This window comes from Pyxicephalus adspersus, chromosome 6 (genome assembly GCF_032062135.1).
Source record: "Pyxicephalus adspersus chromosome 6, UCB_Pads_2.0, whole genome shotgun sequence".
NCBI lineage: Eukaryota > Metazoa > Chordata > Amphibia > Anura > Pyxicephalidae > Pyxicephalus > Pyxicephalus adspersus.
Window position 1 is genome coordinate 56,092,540 of NC_092863.1, and position 21,609 is coordinate 56,114,148.

The window sequence follows — 21,609 nt, forward strand, 5'->3', positions numbered from 1 at the left end:
AAAAAAAAGGGAGGTGTTGTGCAGTGCAAAAATACTACTGTAAAGCATTACAAATTCTAGGCAGGATCAACAGTTGCTTGCTGAATTGTACTTGGTCTGATAAAGGAAAAACAAATGCAGCCACCATTGCAAAGGTCTGGAAAGCTGCAGTATATTACATTCATGGTTATGAGTTTTGGTAATTTGACTGGGAAAGATTAGTATCCTTGGCAGGTGTTTTAAGGTCTTCCAGTGTGAATATTTCCTTCCTTTCTCAGACACAAGAGGAAGAGAGGAAGATTGAATCTCCCAGCAGAGACACTGAAAGCAAAAAGTACTTCAATACTTCCCCACGCACAATACCTTTCATAACACAAGTACATTTACATGTCTTGGTGACATTTGAAGCTTCACCAATATTGCCACAAGTGTGGGAAGAAGCAGAAGATATGAACAGTAACTGTCTATGCCTGAGCTGGTTGAGCATGCAAAGCCACCAGCAGTGTGGTTGGGTGTGACAGCCTACAATCACAGGAAGTATTTCTGTTTTTTTGATGTTTGCAATTATCACTTGAAGGTTCAGCTGCTAAATAAATATTACTAAAACAGCAGGGTCTAAAATTCCACATTATTATTTCAAGCTTATCTTGTAGATGGTATTCTGATTTCTTAGGGTACTACAGGAGCTAATATATTTCTAGGCATTTACTAGTGAATGCATTGCATGTTAGGTGGACTTCCCCACACAACTGAGAAATGATAAGTGCAATTGGCACATTTCCGTCAATGGAAATGTGAGCATGTTCAGTGAACATAGAGCAAAGGAGCCATGTACACACTTTGGAGAGGGGATTAGAGAGGACATGTTGGTAGGCACCCCGCTGCGTCCCCCCCCATGGGAAATGACTACCAGTGCGAACCTTTTCTCTGATATTCTGAACGATGCTGTGCAAAAGAGAGCCATATTTAGACATTTAGGCAATTTGTGTGCAAATATACATTTAAATATTTTTAAAGCAAAACTTTTCTGTTTTTATTTGCCTGGAGCTCAGCTTTAACTGCTGAATGATTACAAGCACTTGAGTTGTCAGAAGAGCTTGTCACTGTACACAGGAATTGAAAATATGTGAATAGAGATAACAAATAAAGCTTTCTCAATCATGCAGCAAAGGTTGGGAAATTAGGGAAAGACCCTGTCCACATAAAACAACCACAGTGTCACTGACTGCATTCTCACAATCTGTTTTAAAGGAAAAGGTTTTACTTTTTCTTTTGAAAGGATATCACACTGCGGGGTATCACACTGAGATATGCAAAATGTTTTAATATGGGGGAATTCCTCCTTTAAAATGTTGTTAAATGTATGTTTTTTCTATTACACAATGTATGTGTATACACATGAAAAATACAATACATATACATCCTGCTTCAGAGCAACATAGGTGAAAAACAATGGTTTCTATTTGAGCACAATACATGTGGTTTCCTTCATATTTAAAGAGAACCTGTAAAGAATAAAACTGCAAGTAAAACAACAAAAGAAAAAAAGAAAATGAAGTCATTAATTTAAATTTAAAATACTTTCCACATTTTTTTCTCTGCTTCGATTTTCTGTTAAATTAAAATGCACCTTACTAGCAAATTTGAGTACAGGAGGAAGAGTCACTTACCTAGCATAAACCCAATCTCTCCATGCATGTTACAGCCCCGTCTTCCCCTGGGAAAATCTAATTACCCCCTCTGACTTCCAAAAACCTCCACTTCACACCTCCCTATATAATTTGACATATGGGAGTTGGCACATTTACAGTCATATACCCTCAGGTGATAAAAGCAAACTTTTGTTAACCAAACCTGCTATGCAACTTTAGTACAATTTTTTTGCATGAACATACAGTGCTAGAGTTACTGCTTCCTGAACCATGTACACCTAGAGACAATCAGTAACATGACAGCAATTTAAAACACAATATTATGAACCAAACAATAAAACAGCTACAATGATACCTTCAATATTTACATTCCTAAAATTCTTTCTTGGATACCTGATACTAATAGCTCCAAATCCCTGAAGCCAAACCTACAACCAACATAGGGATTTTATCACAGAGAACACTGACCTTTGCTTCCTTCTAATCTCAGCAAATTACCCCCCTATGAGAAGGTGTCAAAGCAAATGTGTGAGCAGGACTACAGTCAGCATTGGTAGAGAATAACACATTCACACTGCAATGAGTAATGCCTATATTCTACTGCATTATTATTATACAGTATTTATATAGCGCCAATATATGACACTGCGCTGTACAAAGTCCATAGTCATATAACTAACTGTCCCTCAAAGGGGCTTACAATCTAATGGCCCTACCAGAGGCATTTATCTGAAATCTCCATTCATTCTTGCTATTCTTAGTCCAGCTGCTAAGCTTCTATTTCAGCCATGAGAAACCAGGGAAAATTAACAAGCTTTTAATGGCATTTACATGATTCATTGCATGATTCTGGATAAGTTTGAAAGACGCTAGAGTTTTAGCGGCAGTCTCAACATCATTTAAAGATCCATTGTACCATTTACTAAACTACCGACCACTATGGTTTATCATCTCTTGTCTGGACTACTGTAACCCCCTCTTCTCTGGTATTCCACTAACCTGACTCTCTCCTCTACAATCTATTATGAATGCTGCAGCCAGACCTATCAATCCTTCCCACTGAACCTCTTCTGCTGCATCTCTTTGTAGTTCTGTTCACTGGCTTCCATTTCACCTTAGAATCAAATTCAAGCTCCTGTGCTTTGCCTTCAAATCCCTACACAGTTCTTGTTCCACTTACCTTTCTGACCTGATAGAAAAATACCCCCCCAGCCACTCTCTCGGCTCCTCCAATGACCTACAACTGACTTCCTCACTCATAACCTCATCACAAGCACGGCTTCAAGACTTCTCTAGAGCTGCCCCAACTCTCTGGAATGGTCTTCCTTGTCCTATTCGGCTTGCTCTTACTTTCTGCTTATTTAAAACCCATCTTTTCAAACTTGCCTACCCATCTTCTGTCTTTTGAAACTGTCACTACTTCCCATATATCTCCCCTCCTATTGCGTGTTACCTCTCCCACGTCCTAGATTGTAAGGAGTCCTCTCCTCCTCCTGCGTCATCTGTCATTTGCAATCCCTATTTAATGTACAGCACTGCATAATATGTTGGTGCTATATAAATCATGTGTAATTATTATTATTAATAATAAAATGATGACCTGGGCAGAAGTCAATGTATGGTCTGGGAAGAGAGGCCAGCAGACTCCATACAGACACACAGGCACCTCTTAAGACCAACACAGGTAGTAGTGTCTGCACAACAGTATTGTCACCTTACAAATGTTTTAGGCCAGGCTGGGTTCACCAATTTGTCATATGCTTGAGAAGTAAATGTCCAGCTTTAATTCTAAAGGGTAGACTGAGCACCTGGGAGTGCAACACAGCTTTTGCAGAACATTTTGAAGATGAATTGCTCAACAGTGTCTGAGGTTACAAAGACCAGTAAAGGTTTGTTTTAAACCTATCTTACCACTTATTATTGATTACTATTCATTTAAATATATATAGTGCCAACTAACTACACATCACTTTGCACAGTTGATAGTAACATCGATAAGTGTCCCTTGGCCTTACTCACTATCTAAAGTCCCTACCATAGTCCAATTTTAGGGGAAGCCAAATAATCTAACCGCATGTTACAGATGTGATGTGCACATGTTATGTCTCAAATCTGCCCACAGGTTCACTTTAATGTGTATCTAGGCTGCAACAATAAACTCTCTTTTAATATATCTGTTCATTTGTTATGCAAAAATATCCTTTGAGCTTGCCAGGAATCTTGCAAACCTATTACGTTGTGTTCTCTGCCTTTGTTATTTGAAGAAGTAAGGGGATTATGTTTTGGGGTGCAAATGCTTCTCCACTATAGATACAGTAACATGAGTTATTGATCTGGGGCAGGAAAGACAGAGGTGACTATATCTAAGGACTGGGGGCTAAAAAAAATATAAAACTAACTATGTTTTTGAGTAGACATACTTCACCTTCCTCTTGGCAACACTCCTAATGGCCCTTTCCCGGGTTCAGGATCATTGGCCATCTTCACTGAGCAGGTTTGAATGACAATATTTATTCATCCTAGCACTGAGATATGACTAAAATGTACAGTGAGCAGTACATACAAAATATTGCATTGCCAAGCAGAATGAATAGATAGAAAAATTACTGGTTCTCATGCTGTCACTGCAGGAGAAGAATCAGCAGTTCACCTATTGGTGAAATTATTGGCCACTACTGACATCCAACAATAAACTCTTGAATAAAAACATAAGAATTGTTTTAGTTCCCAGGAACTAAATTGTACCCCACAATAAAGTTTACACATTCAGACATGCAACTACAGAGGTAGCATGAATAAACCTCTAACTAGTCACACTGTCTATCAACTTGTTCTCCTTGCCCTACAAAGTCTAATCTGTGGATGGGGCTAAACTGCAGCCAGGGCTAATTTCACTATAAAAATGTTGTTTAGGGGTTTTTCCTATTTATCTTTTTAGCCATCATTTATCTTTATTCACATGGGTGGCAACACTGAAGAAGGAAGATCAGCCTGAGGAGCGCTGCCACCAGAAATGAGCAAGTCCAAGCTACTGGTTATTGTAAAGCTTTGACATAAAACAAACAGCACACAGAAACAGACCATTTTCATTGGAAGATTACCATATAGAAATAACTTTTGGTATGTACAAAGGAAGAATGCAGAACATTCATGTTTTACATAAACTTTGGCATTTTCTCTACATAGACATATAGAAGCATGTGGCTTGAATAAAAAGAGACAATGAAAAGCAAAGCAATTACCTTTCATGCTTCTGACTAAAACATAAAGCACTTTCTGTTGTAAATGCTGTTCAGCCCCCTCTGTAAATGTGGTGCTGCTACGCTGTGCTTTTTGGGAATGAAGAGAATCCTAGCTGTGCACTGCATGTGTGTTCTCTGCTTCTCTTCAATACAGCTTTGTACCTGATGGATCATACTGTACATAATGCACGACATAGAAGTCAGATGCATAATACCATTAAATGCACTAAATATTGCCAGGATACTTAAAAAAAAATGTTCACTTAAATGTTACTTCGAGAAAGAAAGGAAATCAAAAAAGGAAAATAGGGCAACTAAACAGTATATTTCGCCTATACTGCAGATCAGCCACGTGTCTGGTTTGTGGAAAATGAATTGCACAGGGCAGACCTCTCTAATTACAGGACATATCTATTGTGCTTGGATTTTTTCTTTTGAATGCGATACTTTGGGAAAAATGTATAAAGAGCAAACCCATTAAAGGACAGTGTACTCTGTTTGCACAGCACAAGTGTAAACATTTCTGTGAATTTCTATGGGTCAGTAACCCCTGCACGTGCCTTATGTGGACATTCATACAGACAACTAAATCTACATGTAAAATAAGGGATAGCATGATAACTTAGCCAACATTACTTCATACTTCTCTATTGTCATTGAGGGTGTAGTCCTTTTTAATGACGTATAAATACCTTGCATAACTAAGGAGTCTTGTTAGAACATTACAATAAATTGAAGTTATTGCTATATGTGCGAAGATCATACAAGTGGTAACCATGTAAAACATACAGTACAATAACAAGCAGATTTCAGTTGACTGAAATCAGACCAGTAAATGATGAACTTAGATTGTGAAGCTATACGAGAGATCAAAGCTCTTTGCTACAGAGAAATGTAACTGCCTATTACCAATGATTATGTTAACAGCGTCTAAATTGCAGTACTTGCAGAAAGGCAAAAAAAGATTTTTGTTACCATGCGACTGGTTGCTCAATTTAAATACGGCTTGACCCAATTCACCAACATTCTCTTTGAAAAGTTTCTGTTCCTTTAGTAACTCAATACTGATAACATGTTGCAGACAATTCTGCTAAATTACATTTTTCTTTTCTTAACAGGGAACCCTAACCACCAAATATTTTGAGAATCAGTTCATAAATATTATGATAAATAGGGGTATGTTTAAAAAACACATTTCAAATTTACTTCCTAATGAATAGCATCAAGAAAATAGTTTGTAAATACTTCCTAATGTTATCCAGCACACATGTACAGCATTCACACATAATTTTGTATTTGGATATTTCTGTTTTGATTGAACATTTTTAAAATGGAATGGTCAAACTTATACAAACACATGAGGTACCTCTTACAAAACTTTGGTAGCACTGCCCAACCTTTGATAAGGACAAGGGATTTGAACATAGGGGGCCTGATTTAATAAAGCTCTCCAAGACTGGAGAGGATACACTTTTAATCAGTGAAGCTGGGTGATCCAGCAAACCTGGGATGGATCTGGTACAGGATTGAAAACATTTGCTAACATAGTAAAATACTTAAAATTCCAATCACCCAGCTTCATTGATGAAAATGTATCAATTCCAGCCTTGGAGAGCTACAAGTCAAAGTTCTCCCAATGACATAAAGCACGGGCGGAGGCAATCTAAGGGTTGTGTAGGGAGGCCAACTGAGGATGGGCTGACTGGAGGTTTTGTCTCTAAAAGGGGTCTTAGACAGAAACTAAGATAGAATATCAAATAGAAAGGGGAAGAGTAAAGGAGGACACAAAAGATGTAAAGCTGAGGGAAAGTGATAGAGGTTTGTTGGGAGGGATAATGAAAGGGTGGGTATAGAGCCAGAGGCCCCAGAGCCTAGATAAAGATCATCTATGAGGGCAGTAAAGGATTGTTAAAGTCTATAGGAAGATAGTGATAAATCCCTACCTTTGTAAAAAATAAGCACTGTACAATGGAAGAATAGCTGTGTTTCCATTTGTAATATACCAGATCATTTTCCGCTTTACCTGCAAAGATGTACAAATGCCAGACCACCAATCTTTCACTAATATCTGCCTGGCAGCTAAAATGTGAAGTTAAGGAGTTAGGATTGGGCATCAGGTTAAGAAGAGCTGTATATAGATGTGTATAGAGGGGACTGGTATAGATGTGCATTGTTTCCCCTAAAATAGAATAACTAGTAAACTTGAATGCATAACTTTGGCTTCTGGGGTATTCACACCCATTATGTATAAATGTGCAGCTACAACCTTAAAAACGCCAGTCTGTAGTTCCTAATTTATACTTTTCTAGGCAATTTGGGAACATATACAAGTGAAGCAAAGACCTATTATTGTGCTTTGGAAAGTTTTGTGAACCATGAGTAGCCCTACCTCACATCAGTTCCTATTATTTGGGTTCTAAGACAGCACCTGGGACCCATTCCCAATGTGTCCAATATCTCCTCTACAATCTATTATGAATGCTGCAGCTAGACCGATCCATCTTTCCCACCACTCTTTGCAGATCTCTACACTGGCTTCCATTTCACCTTAGAATCAAATTCAAGCTCCTGTGCTTTGCCTTCAAATCCCTCCACAGTTATTGTCTCACTTACATTTCTGACATGGTAAGAAAAATACTCCCCCTGCCGCTCTCTCCGCTCCTCCAATGACCTACTAATGACTTCCTCGCTCATAACCTCATCTCACACACGGGTACATGACTTCTCTAGAGCTGTCCCAAATCTCTGGAATGGTCTTCCTCATCCTATTCAGCTTGCTCTTACTTTCTGCTCATTTAAAAGAGCACTCAAAACCCATTTTTTCAAACTTGCCTACCCATCTTCTTCTGTTTTTTGAGACCATCACTACTTCCCACCACTACATATCCCCCACCTACTAGATTGTAAGCTCTTCGGGGCAGGGTCCTCTCCTCCTGTATCACTGTCTGTATTAGTCTGTCATTTGCAACCCCTATTTAATGTACAGCGCTGTGTAATATGTTGGAGCTATATAAATCCTGTTTATTAATAATAATAATGTGTTATATATATGACGTGTTAGTCCCTACCTAGGAGAGAACTGTAAATGAGAGAGATTGTAGCTTTTACATGACAAGATTACTTCTGGTGAACTTGTGTTCTTGAGAGTTGTTTAATGTACAGCACTGCGTAATATGTTGGCAATGTATAAATCCTGTTGAATAATAATAATTACATTGCAGCAAGAATTGAATATTAGTACTAACAGCTTTTTTTATAGCTCTAGAAAGTCTGTGATGTGCACCAAGGTGATGGATCTAATGGTTTTCTGAGAGTAAATGAAAAGTTTTACCAAGCACAATTACAGAATATTTAATAGGAACGACAATACTTGGCCTGCACCCCAAGACAGGCAAACATGCTAGTAATGACAAATCCCCAGTGGCAGAAACACTGAGACAAACCAACAACATGAGGTTCGCTCACTCACTTGCTTAAAATATTGCAGATGCTCACTTAGTAATCAAAAATCAATGACAGTAACATTTAGATGATTCAGCCAGCATTGAAGGGATTCTATAATAAAAAGGTGACAGGGTCTCCGATCATTTCCACAGATTCCCATTAGTTTTCACTAGCAACAATTTTTAGTAAATGTTTTGGGTCTCGCTGTGGCACAGACAAGCACCCTGTTCTGTTCTATAGAGGGATTCCAGCAAGATTCACCCAACTTCAATATCTGCCATTTATATTTTCTAGTTCCAGCACAGTGGATTGCTGAACAATGTCTAGAACATGAACTAGAGTATACCGGCCCTATTATCCGACATATTACCTGATCTGGCTGATTACAGTTTGGGAAATATTTGTATGACTGCAGACACTACCATGCTGAGTGATCCAGGGGGAAAATAGATTGACCGGTTTGTTTTCCAAGTCTCATTTATTTAGGCAGTCCATACATCTACGTGATCAGCTCATACATGGTATTGGACCCAGGATCAGTCCAAAGAGTAACATACAAGGCAGTCTCCGGTCATCTTATGTCTATATGCATTCATAGATGGGAAGATCAACACATGAAATGAATACTCAACAAGTCCTAGTTTTAGGGAGTTGTTTTGAGACAAGTTGAACACAACTCTACTATAAAACTGATTGCATTGCTTTCCACCAATCAGAGCTCAGCTTTCCTTACAAAATAACAGGTAAAGAATGAAAGACTAAATGTGATTGGTTATTGTGGAACTTATAAGCTTATTAAAGGCACCTTATCCAGGGCATTTCTAGGACAAGACAAACATTCCTCAGCACAGTACTGAGCACACACATATAATAATAAATAATGCTGCATTGTAGAAATCATATAGATAGGGTGTGACACTGAACAGCTGCCATGCAAGGGGCAGAGCAGTGCCAGCCCGGTACCCACCTCAGGGAATGAACCCTTGGCATAGACCATTAGCAGCGAAGTCTTCCCGCAGCCTCCATCTCCAACTATGACTATTTTAACTTCTTTCCTGCCCTTGTCCCGGTTCTTGCTCGCCTGCCCGGTGCCATTGCTGACCGTCCCGTTGGGTTGTTGGGTCATGGTGCCGGGGTCAGTCCATGAGGGGTAAATAGCACACAGAACAGTCTCCTCTCTCCACCGGCTGCCGCACACTGGCAGCACAGACAAGTGCAAGGGAGCGAAGCCTGGCTATTCCTGCCTCTGATTGGCCGGCGCGGGTCACGTGACGAAAACTCCCACGCCTTCCCTTTTAAAACTCGAAAGTTTTGGTAAAATTCGCCGGCGTCCGGGGAGGCGTATAACATTCACTCTGCATGCTCATCACTGGTATAATATTACAGGTCCAATCATAGAAGCCGGGATCATGCTATAAAGCCTATTTCGGTCTAAAGGAGTTTATAGGGGCATTATGGGAGGGTTTGTAGGGATCGCTCAGGTGATCACACAGGTAGTATGTGGTCTATGATCTATTTCCCTTTTCAGGGTTTTCTCCATACAGGCAATACATTATTAACTCATCACAAAATATCTCATGCTATTACATTCCTCTATTCGCATGTATTAGGTATTAGATATTTTTAAAGATTCACTATGTGTATATTAGAGCTGTGCCCTATGTTATCTGATTGCTGAAAGGGATCTCTATCCAACACTCATATCTGGAGCTGTGCATTCCCAATATTGTATGGAAATCAGAGATACACCCAGGGACAATGATCATTATATGGAAATGAAACTTCTAATAAAGGGATCTTGGCTCATAAAAAAAATTATGTGGTCCCCTGGGGATAAATATATACAATTAGTGACAGGGCTTTAATTTTGTAGCTATATATTTTCTTTTTTTTTATTTTTTTTTTTAATGCAAAATTGTATTTTTATTGAGTTTTCATACAATAAACAACATAACAACACATAAAAGAGCAAGGTGCAGGTAGACAACCAATAAACATACAATAAAACTGTAACAATATAATAATAACCAGAGTAGGTAGCATATAAATAACTCCAACAAGATTACAACAAAATACAGAATTTCTGTGGGAGGCTTATCCTATACACCCCATCTTGTGCAATCTGCAATTCCAATAATATCTTCAATTAGACCAAAGATTTCTTGGTTAATCAAACAAAGAAAAGGAAAAGAGAAGAAAAAAAAAAAGGGGGGGGGGGGCAAGGATTCCAGAAGAACGCAGAACTAATGGTAAATTTATGGCAGTTAAATAGGATATTTCTTTGTTTTTCATAGGAATAAATAGTAAAAAGTCAGAAAAATCCGTAATCTTATAATGCAGCCTTTACAGAGTCTGCTGACCCCATATATTTACTGCAAAGTCTAAAAGTGTGCGGATAAAATGATCATGTAGGTAAAGCTTGGAATAAACATATGGGCTACTGACCACCGCATGTAATGTGAACTGTGGATACAGCAACTTTAGCAGGGATTCCCTGAAAACCTGAAAGGTATTTCATGGGTTTCCCCATGTTACAAGGGCATGGAAACACTGATCCAATTTGTGTATGAAACTTCATTCCAGAAACAATTGTGTAACAGGGGATTTACTTTCAAAGAGATTTTCAATGATTTCCTGTGGTGTCCTGGCTTGAAACATTTATTAATTGTTCTTGAGTTTAATACCAGATAGGATTGTAGTATTCAGTCAACCTATCATAAAAGCTCTTATCCATAGTAGATGACGTTGCTGATATCTCTCTCCACGTGCCATGCAGATTGAGATACCGGGAAGAGGATCATAGATCCTCAGGACCACTGTACACAAGGACAACACCATCTCCCATTGGAAAGGTACCACGGCAGGTGGGTAGCCAAAGCAAATCAAATGAAGTCCTACACATTTCCATGTTGGTCCTATTTTTAAAGAATGACAGACCCTCTACAGAAAAGAACAACAACAATCCTTATAATTGACTAATGGTACAGAAGTTCCATAACTCAGATATTACACAATGGTCTCTGTATGAGGTTACTTGTGTTTGCTTTGTGAGGTAACGGAAGGATTTCTTAATACATAGATGAAATGATACCTAAAATCTTGGTGTATGTAAAACCATATTCTAATTTTTTTAATAAATAGATATGTATATATCATTTTACTTAAAAAAAAGAAAAGATGAAGGATTAAACCACCTGTTAAGTTTTACTGCTGCTCATTAGGATAAATGTCCGTGGGCATTGTTTTCACAGAAGGTGTTTGATATACAAGTTTATTTGCATTTGAATAGTAAACACATTTATACTTATATATAATATAATACTTATATATACTTATATAAAATAATAGGTTAAGCCACCAAACTACCACCTAATAAAGATCAATGGAATTTTGATAACCTGTGTTTGAGGTATGTTTCAGTGGACACCTAAGCTGCATATACACGTTAGACCTTTGTCCTTGGAAAGGATCTTTCAGAACTTTTGACAAAAGACTGAAAGATGCATGAACAAGTGCTGTACATACAGTGCCAATGGGGAGGGAAGGTGGGAGAATGAGCGAGATGCACCCCGCTGCGCTCTATCCACTTTACTTGTATTGCAGTTGTTTGTCATTCAAGAATCCACCAGGACGAATCCATGAACGACGTCAGATGAGTGCTGTACACACAGCGATACTAGCCCTGAAGCAATAATTGGACAAGAATCATCCGACATGTCTACGTAGCCTTACACACCTTATTTATTTCTTCATCAACCTTAGCACGCATAAGACTGCTTGACTAGGGGAAAGCTAGAACTAGAGCTACAGTTAGATATTTGTTGTTGTCTGTGTTCCTGTTGGATGTTCTTCACTTATTGTGGGGTGAAACTGTTTTCACCTGGTTTTGAGGGAAAACGTTGAACAGAGAAAACACAGGGGTTCTAAGCTCCACTATATGCAAAACTGTAAAAATATTCATGCTGCTGCATGTTCTAGTTTTTCTTTGGTTTTCATTCTCACAATTAGGTGCAGAATTACACATAATGATATTATTATTTGCTGAGAGCTTTACTTGTTGTAACATGGTAAAGTCAATTAACAATTACTGGAAATGTGGATATCAATGAAGAACTGGTATTTCACTGGGTGCTAATAAATGAAATCAGTGAAACTTAACTTTAAGAACCGTGGCTTTACAGACAGAATAAATCTGCCTGTGTAGCCTCAAATCCCATACATCCATCAGGAAGAATTCTGTAGCTGGAAACAATGATTTGTGATTGTTTCCAGTGAAGAAAGAACAAACAAGCACTATACACATTTTTCATTCTGTTCTATGGAGAGGGAAGGGGGGAGGACAGGTGAGTGGTACCCTGCCCTGCTTTGCCAGATTTTCACCCATGACAGACATCTACAGTGTGTATGAAGATCTGGCTGTTTGAAGCACTACTATGAATCTCAAAAGGAATGGTGTAGACCTATTATGTGTCTAGGGCTCTGCCTTGGGCAGGAGAAGATAAGCTATTGGTGAACCAAATAGTAGGAGTCCATTTACAGGGCTAAGGTCACGCTGCAAACAAATACATTTATGGTAAGGGTGGGAGCTTAGAATAGATAACACGAGACCATAACAAAGGTGATAAAAAATAAAAACAAACTTAATCAAATAGACTGGATTTAAACTTTTTTTCATTCTTCGCTAAAACAACTACCTGTTCTGCCCCCTCTTCGACCCAACACACACACATTATACAGCAGCAAAAATAACTCTTGAAACACACGATTTTCATTGTTGGAAACAATCTTTCATTATCATTTCCAGTGACGGATAAATACATGCTGTACAAACAGCAACAATTCTGTTTCATAAGGAGAGGAGTTCTGTGAACCATTCTGGAGTTCTGTTCTCTTCTCCCTTGACTTGTATAGCAGTTCTTCGTTTATGGATCTGCCTTGAAGGATCTGTAAATGATGTTGGGCAACTGCTGTACACATGTCAGATTCTCACCCAAGAGGAGGGTGACCGATGATTATCTGATGTGTGTACACAACCTAATTTACCAAGGCTTACAATGTTGTAACAATAGCATGATAATGAGATGAACAAAATCAAGATCATTAACTGTAGTTGATGATAAACAAAGTTAACACAATCACAGACAGAAACATTAAAAGAAATGACAGTGCTGTCAATTAGAACCACAATGATGCCAACACACAAACATGTCCACAGAGACACAATCTGTATTGTAGTGACACAACCAGAAATATGTAAGCAGAGACACAGTACCTTATTGACTGGGTTTGTGTGTGAGGAGGGGGCTCTGATAGTTTAGGTACCTGCTCTTTTTATGATCTCTGCATCTTTTATTCTGCTTGGTCTCTCTAAATATACCTAATACTGCAGACAGGCTAAAACTAAACTGCAAACGCCAAACTTTTTTTCTTTAACTTGCTAATCTTACCCGCTACTGTGATATCCTGCACAAAATCATTACAAAAAAAGGGTCATTTTAAAAACATTTATAAAAGTATTTCAATTCTTATTTCTTTCTACTGGGAATTTATTTCATTCCAATACTTCCCCTTTCTAACTGGGAAATACACCATACAAGGGATTGTTCACCAGACTTGCAATGTCTTCTGGCAGGTTTATGCCAAACCTGCCACAAGGAGATGTGGAGGGAAGTCGCTGAACGCTGAACAGCAAAGTTCACCAACTCACAGGTAGGAAGTTACCCACAAATGTCCCACCCCCCATCCCCACAGAAGATCCAGAATTTTGGACTTCTAGAAATACCTAATTTACTTCATGACTGTTGGCAAGTTCAATCTTCAGACCCCAAGCCTTTAGCAGAGGTGAAGCTCTACCACATGCTTTTGTCATTATTTAGGCCCTCAAACTTCATCCAGACCCAATGAAGCTGTACAAGTGACAGAGTCTGGACAATACAAAGCAGGTGAAAGACGTGTGGAATGCACCTTTGGAATCCTTGTAAACAAATTGTGTGTACTCTGTTCATCTATGTTGTTAATCTCTGAGAATGCTGACTGGGTGGTGAAGGCGACTTGTGTTCTGCACAACTCGCTCCAGGAAAAGGAAGGATTTGATATTTATTAAATGTCTAAGTGCGTGCAATCCATGACCTTGTCAATAATGTTGCTTCCACCAGAAATCAATTTGCAGTCACCAAAAGAAGAGCTAGCATGACAATAAAACTAAATTTAGTTGCCACCAACTAAGTCAGCACAAACACGGATTCCCTTTACTGTTTTGGTGGGTTGTGCGTTTATTTTTTGTGGGGTATTTGTCTACAGCGTACCAGATCAATGTCATTCCCTAATTGTATTTTCATTTTGATCTGGGAATGTGTGCACTGGTCAAGGTTTTTTTTCTTTTTTTGAACAGATTGACACAACATCTGACAGCCTTATGTTGAATCTTGACTGCTCAGGAAACAAAACATTTTGTTTAAAACTTGTTGTAAAAAAAATGTTGCTGTTTTAACAGCCCTTGACTGTTTTTTTTTGTAAAACCAACAAGCCAAAGGCTTTTTGAGGGGGGGCCTAGAGACCAGAAATGGTCAAAATAATCCCAGTACAGGAAAAAGAGACCTGTGCAACCCTAGGGTTCCTCCAAAGGTTGCTAAGGATTCCTTGAGCAATGAGCTGTTTGCTTGATGGCATGTCCAGTGTAAGCCCAGCTGTTGGCTCTAACATGGCCCCACTAGATCAGGGGTGTCAAACTCTGCTCCAGGAGCCAAATCTGGGCCTGCAACGGCCCTTTGGACCCCAAAGGAATCCTAAATATGAACTGCAGGTGGCCCGCCCCTGAAATAGCGCCGCTACCTATTTAATGTACAGCGTAATATGTTGGCGCTATATAAATCCTGTTTAATAATAATAATAATAATACTACAATTTCCAGCAATTCCCAACATCACTCGCGTCTATAGACCAGTGGGCTCGCTGCCTATGCATGGCCCCGCATTTTAGACTGTTTTATAGATGCAAGTAATGCCGGCAATTGTAGTAGCGGCGCTATTTCAATGAAAAGGGAGTTTCAGCGGCAGGCAACAGCTACATGTGGGAGGTGCCAGGAGGCTTTTGGAGTTACAGGCACTTTTTGGCGACCCTTGGCCCTGTGTCATATAGCGGTGTCTCAGGCTGTGCGTAGCCTGCTGTTATCCAAGTGATGCCGGTCGTGATCGCATCAAGATTTTATATCTAATGAGAAGAAAAAACTTCCTCAATTTTTTCAATAAATTTCAAGGTTGGCCCGCAACTTTATCTAAGTTTTTATGTTTGGCCCATTGTGTATTTGAGTTTGACACCCCTGCACTAGAAGTTCCTCCTCTGCAGCCTCCTCTGTCCAGACATTCATGCTTCCGCTGTTAATACCAAAATTAATTGTTTAAGTAATCCCAAAAATCGCAATAAACTCGATGGTCACTTATATAGATAGAAGGAGCCTGAACAGAGACTTCCCCACATGCCTCATGTTCCTATTTTAGTATTTTACATAATGCATATAAATATTGATGTATTTTTCAAAATGAGAGGATTCTAGGCCCAGAGGGGTGAGGTCACCTTCTGCAAGGCAACAGTTGACCTTACTTCCCGAACTCATTTTTCTGTACAATGATACCATAGACTGTGCAGCATGCGTTTGGACAGTGCAGCAATTGCTGGTAGCTTAAAAATAAAAAATCTACTATGTCAATTATACTCTGTTATTAGTATACTATATACTTTATATTATATGGTACATTTAAGATGGCAATAGTGCTATAAAGGCTAGAGAGAGTGTCTTATGCTGCTACAGGCCTCTGTCAATGGGAGTGATTTATTAAAGCTCCCCAAAGGCTGGAGAGAATACACTTTCATCAGTGAAGCTGGGTGATCCAGCAAACCTGGAATGGATTCCTTAGTTATTTGCTATTTTCTAGCAAATGCTTTGAGTTCTGGACCAGATCCATTACAGGTTTGCTGGATCACCCAGTTTTACTGATAAAAGTATTCTCTCTTGTCCTGGAGAGAGCTTGAATAAATCAAGCCCAATGTATACACAAATGGACAACCCATTTAAGTACTGTTCCCAAAGTAGAATTATTAAAAATTGTACAAAAAATGGAACCCTTAAAACCCTTCCAAATGCATAATGATTGGTTCAATTTAGGTCTATAGAAGTTATTGGAGTGGGAATCCATCCTTGTTTTTATTACACACTACAAGCAGTAGTTGCTGCTTGTAGTGTGTAATAAAAACAAAATTCAGCAATGCAACCACCTGTAAAAAAAAAAAAAAAAAAAAAAGAGAAAAAGATAATTCATTTGTTTCAATGATTATCACTTTTTTAAGGACAAATAACTGCAGGTAACAGCAGCGATACTGCTAGTAAAAAAAACTCTAGTCTGAACTATTCTAGCCTATTTGTGAACAAGTACATAAATTACACTTCCCAAAGAATAACATTTTTTCTTTAAAGTTAAACAGGAACAGCAATCGATAATATTGATACTCTTAAACAATAATGGTTATAGCTAAAAATATTCAGGTAGAGAATGTGAAGAAAACTATGTTAGTTATGTGGTACTAGATGATTCATTAATTTTTGCTACATAGCTAAATAAAGCAGCATAAGCCTAACAAATACAAGGATTCAGTAAATTTGGGTGTTGTTAAGTAGGAATGTACCTTCAAAATATCTTTGTTTTGTAACAATTGAAGAAAATTGAAGCTTAAAATGGTCATCACTTCCACCATCACATTATCATTGTTAAAATAAGAGTATTCATAAAAGAATGTGGAATTATGTCCTCAGAGCGAGCTAGTCACAACTGTACATTCATAAAAAAACAAAATATCATTGGTCTATTTATAAATGTTTTTACTCAACTTTGTCACACATTTTTCTCATTAAATTTAATTATCCAATTAAAATGTAGGAAGCATGAGTAAAAGTTGCTTCACACTTGATGTTTTAGGAGCAAACGTAGGCTATACCCAGCATTAGTATAGTGTTGTTGGTGCACTTCTTAAGTGTCTATATAAAAAAGTTGTGAATTCGATATTCACTGAAAATAATCCCTGGTGGAGAATCAAATACTGCTATTGAAACACATAGACCTTGAAGATTCGCCACCAGGGAATGTTTCAGTGAATGTATGATTCACTGCTTTATAACCAGACCCCTTAGAGTATGTTTTGCTTAGCAATTGTCATCAGTATAAATGTCAAGTATTTATTTTATCTGTATTTCCCTTACTTGTTTGTATCACACTTTCAGTACTTTGTACACACCATATGACACAATTGGTCTTTATAAATAATTAACAATAATACAGTTAACATGTTTTTACTGTCTTATCAAAGTGAAAAATGCACATACTTCCAAGGAGCGTTGGCACGTTTTTCAGGTAAATCGACGTGCTAATTGATATTCTTTGTCAATATTCTTATTAATAAAATTTGGGGTATAATATTTATATAATAGAAAAAAAAAATTACGACATTTGTTACATTTTATAAAAGGGTGGCTAACCCTTCTATATAATACAAAATGTGTTTTTTTTTACTTTTTTTGGGGAGGACCCCAATTTAATGTTCAATGCTGCGGCTAATTCCTTCAGTGTAATTTAATGTGTAGGGTGCATCCCAATCCAATGATCTAATACCTGGTATTGCTAAAAGTTCACCATTGAAAAGCTGATGGGTTTGTGAAGCCCGAAGGGTTGCAATGAACATCACATTGATAGTTTTAGTGGGAGAATGGTGTCTCATCACTTGTTTTCATTGGAACTTATCATATAGGCTTCTTCTTGTTCTGAGCCACTTCTTGTGGTAACATCATGGCTAGGATAACTGTACCCAATAGTACCTATGATAGTGTTCTCAGATAGCTGTCAGCTATTGCCACTCTGCAGTCAGCAACTCCCAACCTTTTGCTTACAAAATGAAAGCTTCCTATTGTAAGAGATGATTTACAGTAATCATCAGACTGTAGTTTAAGGACCACACTTCTAGAATAAAGAGAATTGTTTACTATTCGACATTTCTATTAAACTAAATCTGCGTCCTGGATCCCTTGATAGTAAAACTCACAGAAATTACTTGATTTTGCTTCTATTCTACGCAGAAGTGTTAGGTTCAGGCTAGTGTTGGCTCCCTAAGCGGATTTCCTGTCTTGCCTAAGCTCGGTGCTGATAGCAGACACTTATCAAACTGTCATATGACAAATGCAGTGTCAGGATTACATGAGAAAAGTGCAAAAAGGTTACCGTAATTGGTAGTTTTACTTGCCCTTGGCAATAGGACAGATAATGTGTCAGTTATTAGCCCTGAGTTAAGTTATGAACATTTCACATAATTAAAAATTATATATATAATATATATGTATATAAAACACTTCATACCTATCCCAGTCCTATATGTGCTAAGTACACTATTATAACAGCTTCTTAGGTTTTGAAATTTTACAAATGTCTTACTAGTTTTCTTTAAAAACTTGTATAAGAATTTTCTCTTTCATTGTATAATTTTTAATGCTGCCTATGTTTTGCTATAGAAGTGTACGTGTATGTCCTCATCAATTGCACTGTTAAGGAATTTGTTTTATCTGTTTTATCACCTTTTGTTCATATTACACTTTCAGCACTTTGTACATACAATATAAGATGATGATTCTCTATAAATTATTAACAATAACAGTGGCAATATTTTCACTTTATCTGAAATGGAAAACATATTCTCAAACCATTTATTACTTGTGAATTGCCAGATAATTTCAACCCACAAATGTGTACTGTTGTGCACTGTGTGTTTTGTTATTGGATGTATTACATATGAAAATGTGTTGCCCTAAAGCATTACATCGTGTGAATTAAGACTCCACACTGAGCTCTACACAGATTTAACTTGTATTTTTAAAGTAAAATCAGTTCAAGTACCTTAATTTGACCTGGTATGGGCTTCTTGTCATCCCTGTATCCAACCACTTCATATAGTGACAAGAATACTGATAGAAAGAGAAAGTGACAGCACGATGAGCTCATCACTGTGTTGCTTCTACTTTCACTGTCCAGTTACAGGCTGTGGTTGGTCAATGGCAACCTGCAGCTTAATAATCATGGCTATCAAACTGAGGGGAAACTTTCCACAGGGGATTTCTAAAGACGGAAAGTACATTTTTCATTATTAACTTGTTATTGTTTGGAGTTCTGAGTTGAACCAAAGTATAAAAAACAATTTGATGTTATACTGGAAAAGTGAGTATCAGTCAGATTTAAATTTGGTTATAGATACCAACCACATATTTTACCAATCTCTCCTCTTTTTTAATTGGTAGGCCTTTACCTTGGTGTTGAGTTACAGTTCTTACCTCCAAAGTTTTCCATTTCTATAATCCCTCCAATATAATGTCATTAATTAATGTCAAGGAGCATTTTTAAGCACCGAAAAGAAATGGGAATGTAAAATCAGTTCTATACCTCCGAACCGCTATCCAAAGGATCCATTGCCTCTTGATTGTCTATTATGGGGTGGCAGAACTTCTTTGCAGGCAGGTAGGAGTTCATTTTTTTTTTCTTTCAATAAGCAAGAAAAGCTGAGGATACCAGGTTCCTCTGGCAACTAATCCATTTGCAGCTTAGCAAAATTTGACAGATCAGTGGCGATCAGGCAGGTAAGAGCAGTTATTGCAGGAAGGACATTGCCTTTCCCTTTTTGCAATAATCAACTGCCTAATCTACAAAACTTCAGAGGGACTTTAGTTCTTTTAATTTAATTACCCTCTTTAAGAGCAATGGTGCCCTCTAGTGGCAGCCATAAGAATTACACCAGTGTTTATTTCACTTTATGCCCCCAGGACAATACTAGAGCACTGATATTCCATGCAGGACACTGTGATGACAGCTGGAAATGTGGATTGGTGCCTTGACTTACATTAATAGATTAGTTAGACAGTTTAAACTTCATTATCAACATGATTGTATGGGCTACCATATAAAATCCCAAGGACATATTTTTATATTTCATAATTAGTGTGTTCTTTAAATTGAGATATCTTAATCTGTTTATCATCAGGTTACATGAGGTCCCATGGCATTTATCATATGTAGAATATTGTTTTTAGAATGTATGACTTTTATTGAGGATTTTTTTATTATATTGAGTTATATATGCTGATTCATAGTGACTAAAAAGTCAGGGATATATCCTTTGTTGTATACTAATAATGAAGTGCAGTGATGCATATAGTTGTTCAAATGAACCTTTATAAAATGGGAATAAGTATGGCAAATGTAAAAGAACCCAGCAGTTTATTGGTGATACAACCTACCATTGCTGAACACTAGATGGCAGCATCGTACCAGTTGTGTCCTGTACATGGCTAAATCCTATCACAGCTATAAAAAGAAAGTTATTATTGGCTACACTGAGTTCAGCCCATGATAGCCAATGCTTGTCCACCATACTGCAATGAGAGTACTAATGTGAAGAACACTAACGATAAGTTTGACTGTGCTGTCTATTAGGTACCAAGCTATTAAAAACATTTAAAAGACATTCATACCATTCAGCAAGGAATTTCTAATAAATAAACAGTCTCTTAGTGCTGAATCAAGCCAGTTAACATAACCATGTTTATTTGGATGTGGGAGGAAATCAGAGTGCCCAAAGGAAGCCCAGACAAACACATATATTTATCTAAATATGTTTTTTTAAAATTACTTGATCTACATAATTGCCATTTTACATAAGTAAGCTACATGGTATTTATCTATAAATGCCATATTACATGGGCAAAACAACACTAAATTAGGAGAGTGACAAATTGCAAGAACAGAGGTATGTTATGTTCTGAGAACAGTGCTATCATTGTTATGAGAACAGTACTACTGCAAAAGTTAATTCAATTGTATTTAGCAACACTTTAAATGCCTCTAAAGGTCATCATATAAGAGGTAATAAAGTTAATGTTGCCCTACAGTTATTGCTCAGTTTGATGTTCTTGGCCATTCCTAGCATGCATAATAGCATTGTCCTCATACACATATGCTCTTTGCTTTTGGTGTTTTCTATTTTTTTAAATTCACTTGAAATGTTATATTTATATAATAATGTTATATTTTCCTAATTTTTCTTTCTTGGTATCACAAGGGAGCTGACAGCCAACCTATGGTGATGCTATAGTGTAAGTAACAGGTTCTCTTTAAATAGACATCAGAAGTTTATACCACTTATGTCTCCAATGCCCTTTGTTGAAGCTGTTAAAGCGAGTCTGCTGAACTGCTGTAGGGAATCCATGG

At 37.7% G+C, this 21,609-nt stretch overlaps 1 protein-coding gene across 2 annotated transcripts in view; it reads right to left on the reverse strand.

Moving 5' to 3' along the window:
- Window positions 1-19,916, reverse strand: part of RHOF (ras homolog family member F, filopodia associated) — a 36,488-nt gene extending 16,572 nt beyond the window's left edge. Inside the window, exon 1 of one of the 2 annotated variants that reach the window (XM_072415917.1) lies at window positions 19,789-19,916. In XM_072415917.1, the coding sequence (XP_072272018.1) occupies window positions 19,789-19,875 (87 nt within the window). In that variant the 5' untranslated portion in view covers window positions 19,876-19,916. Of the gene's footprint in view, window positions 1-9,284; window positions 9,527-19,788 lie in introns of those variants that run through there. The other variant, XM_072415916.1, reaches the window with a different exon arrangement.
- Window positions 19,917-21,609: the final 1,693 nt, after the last annotated feature.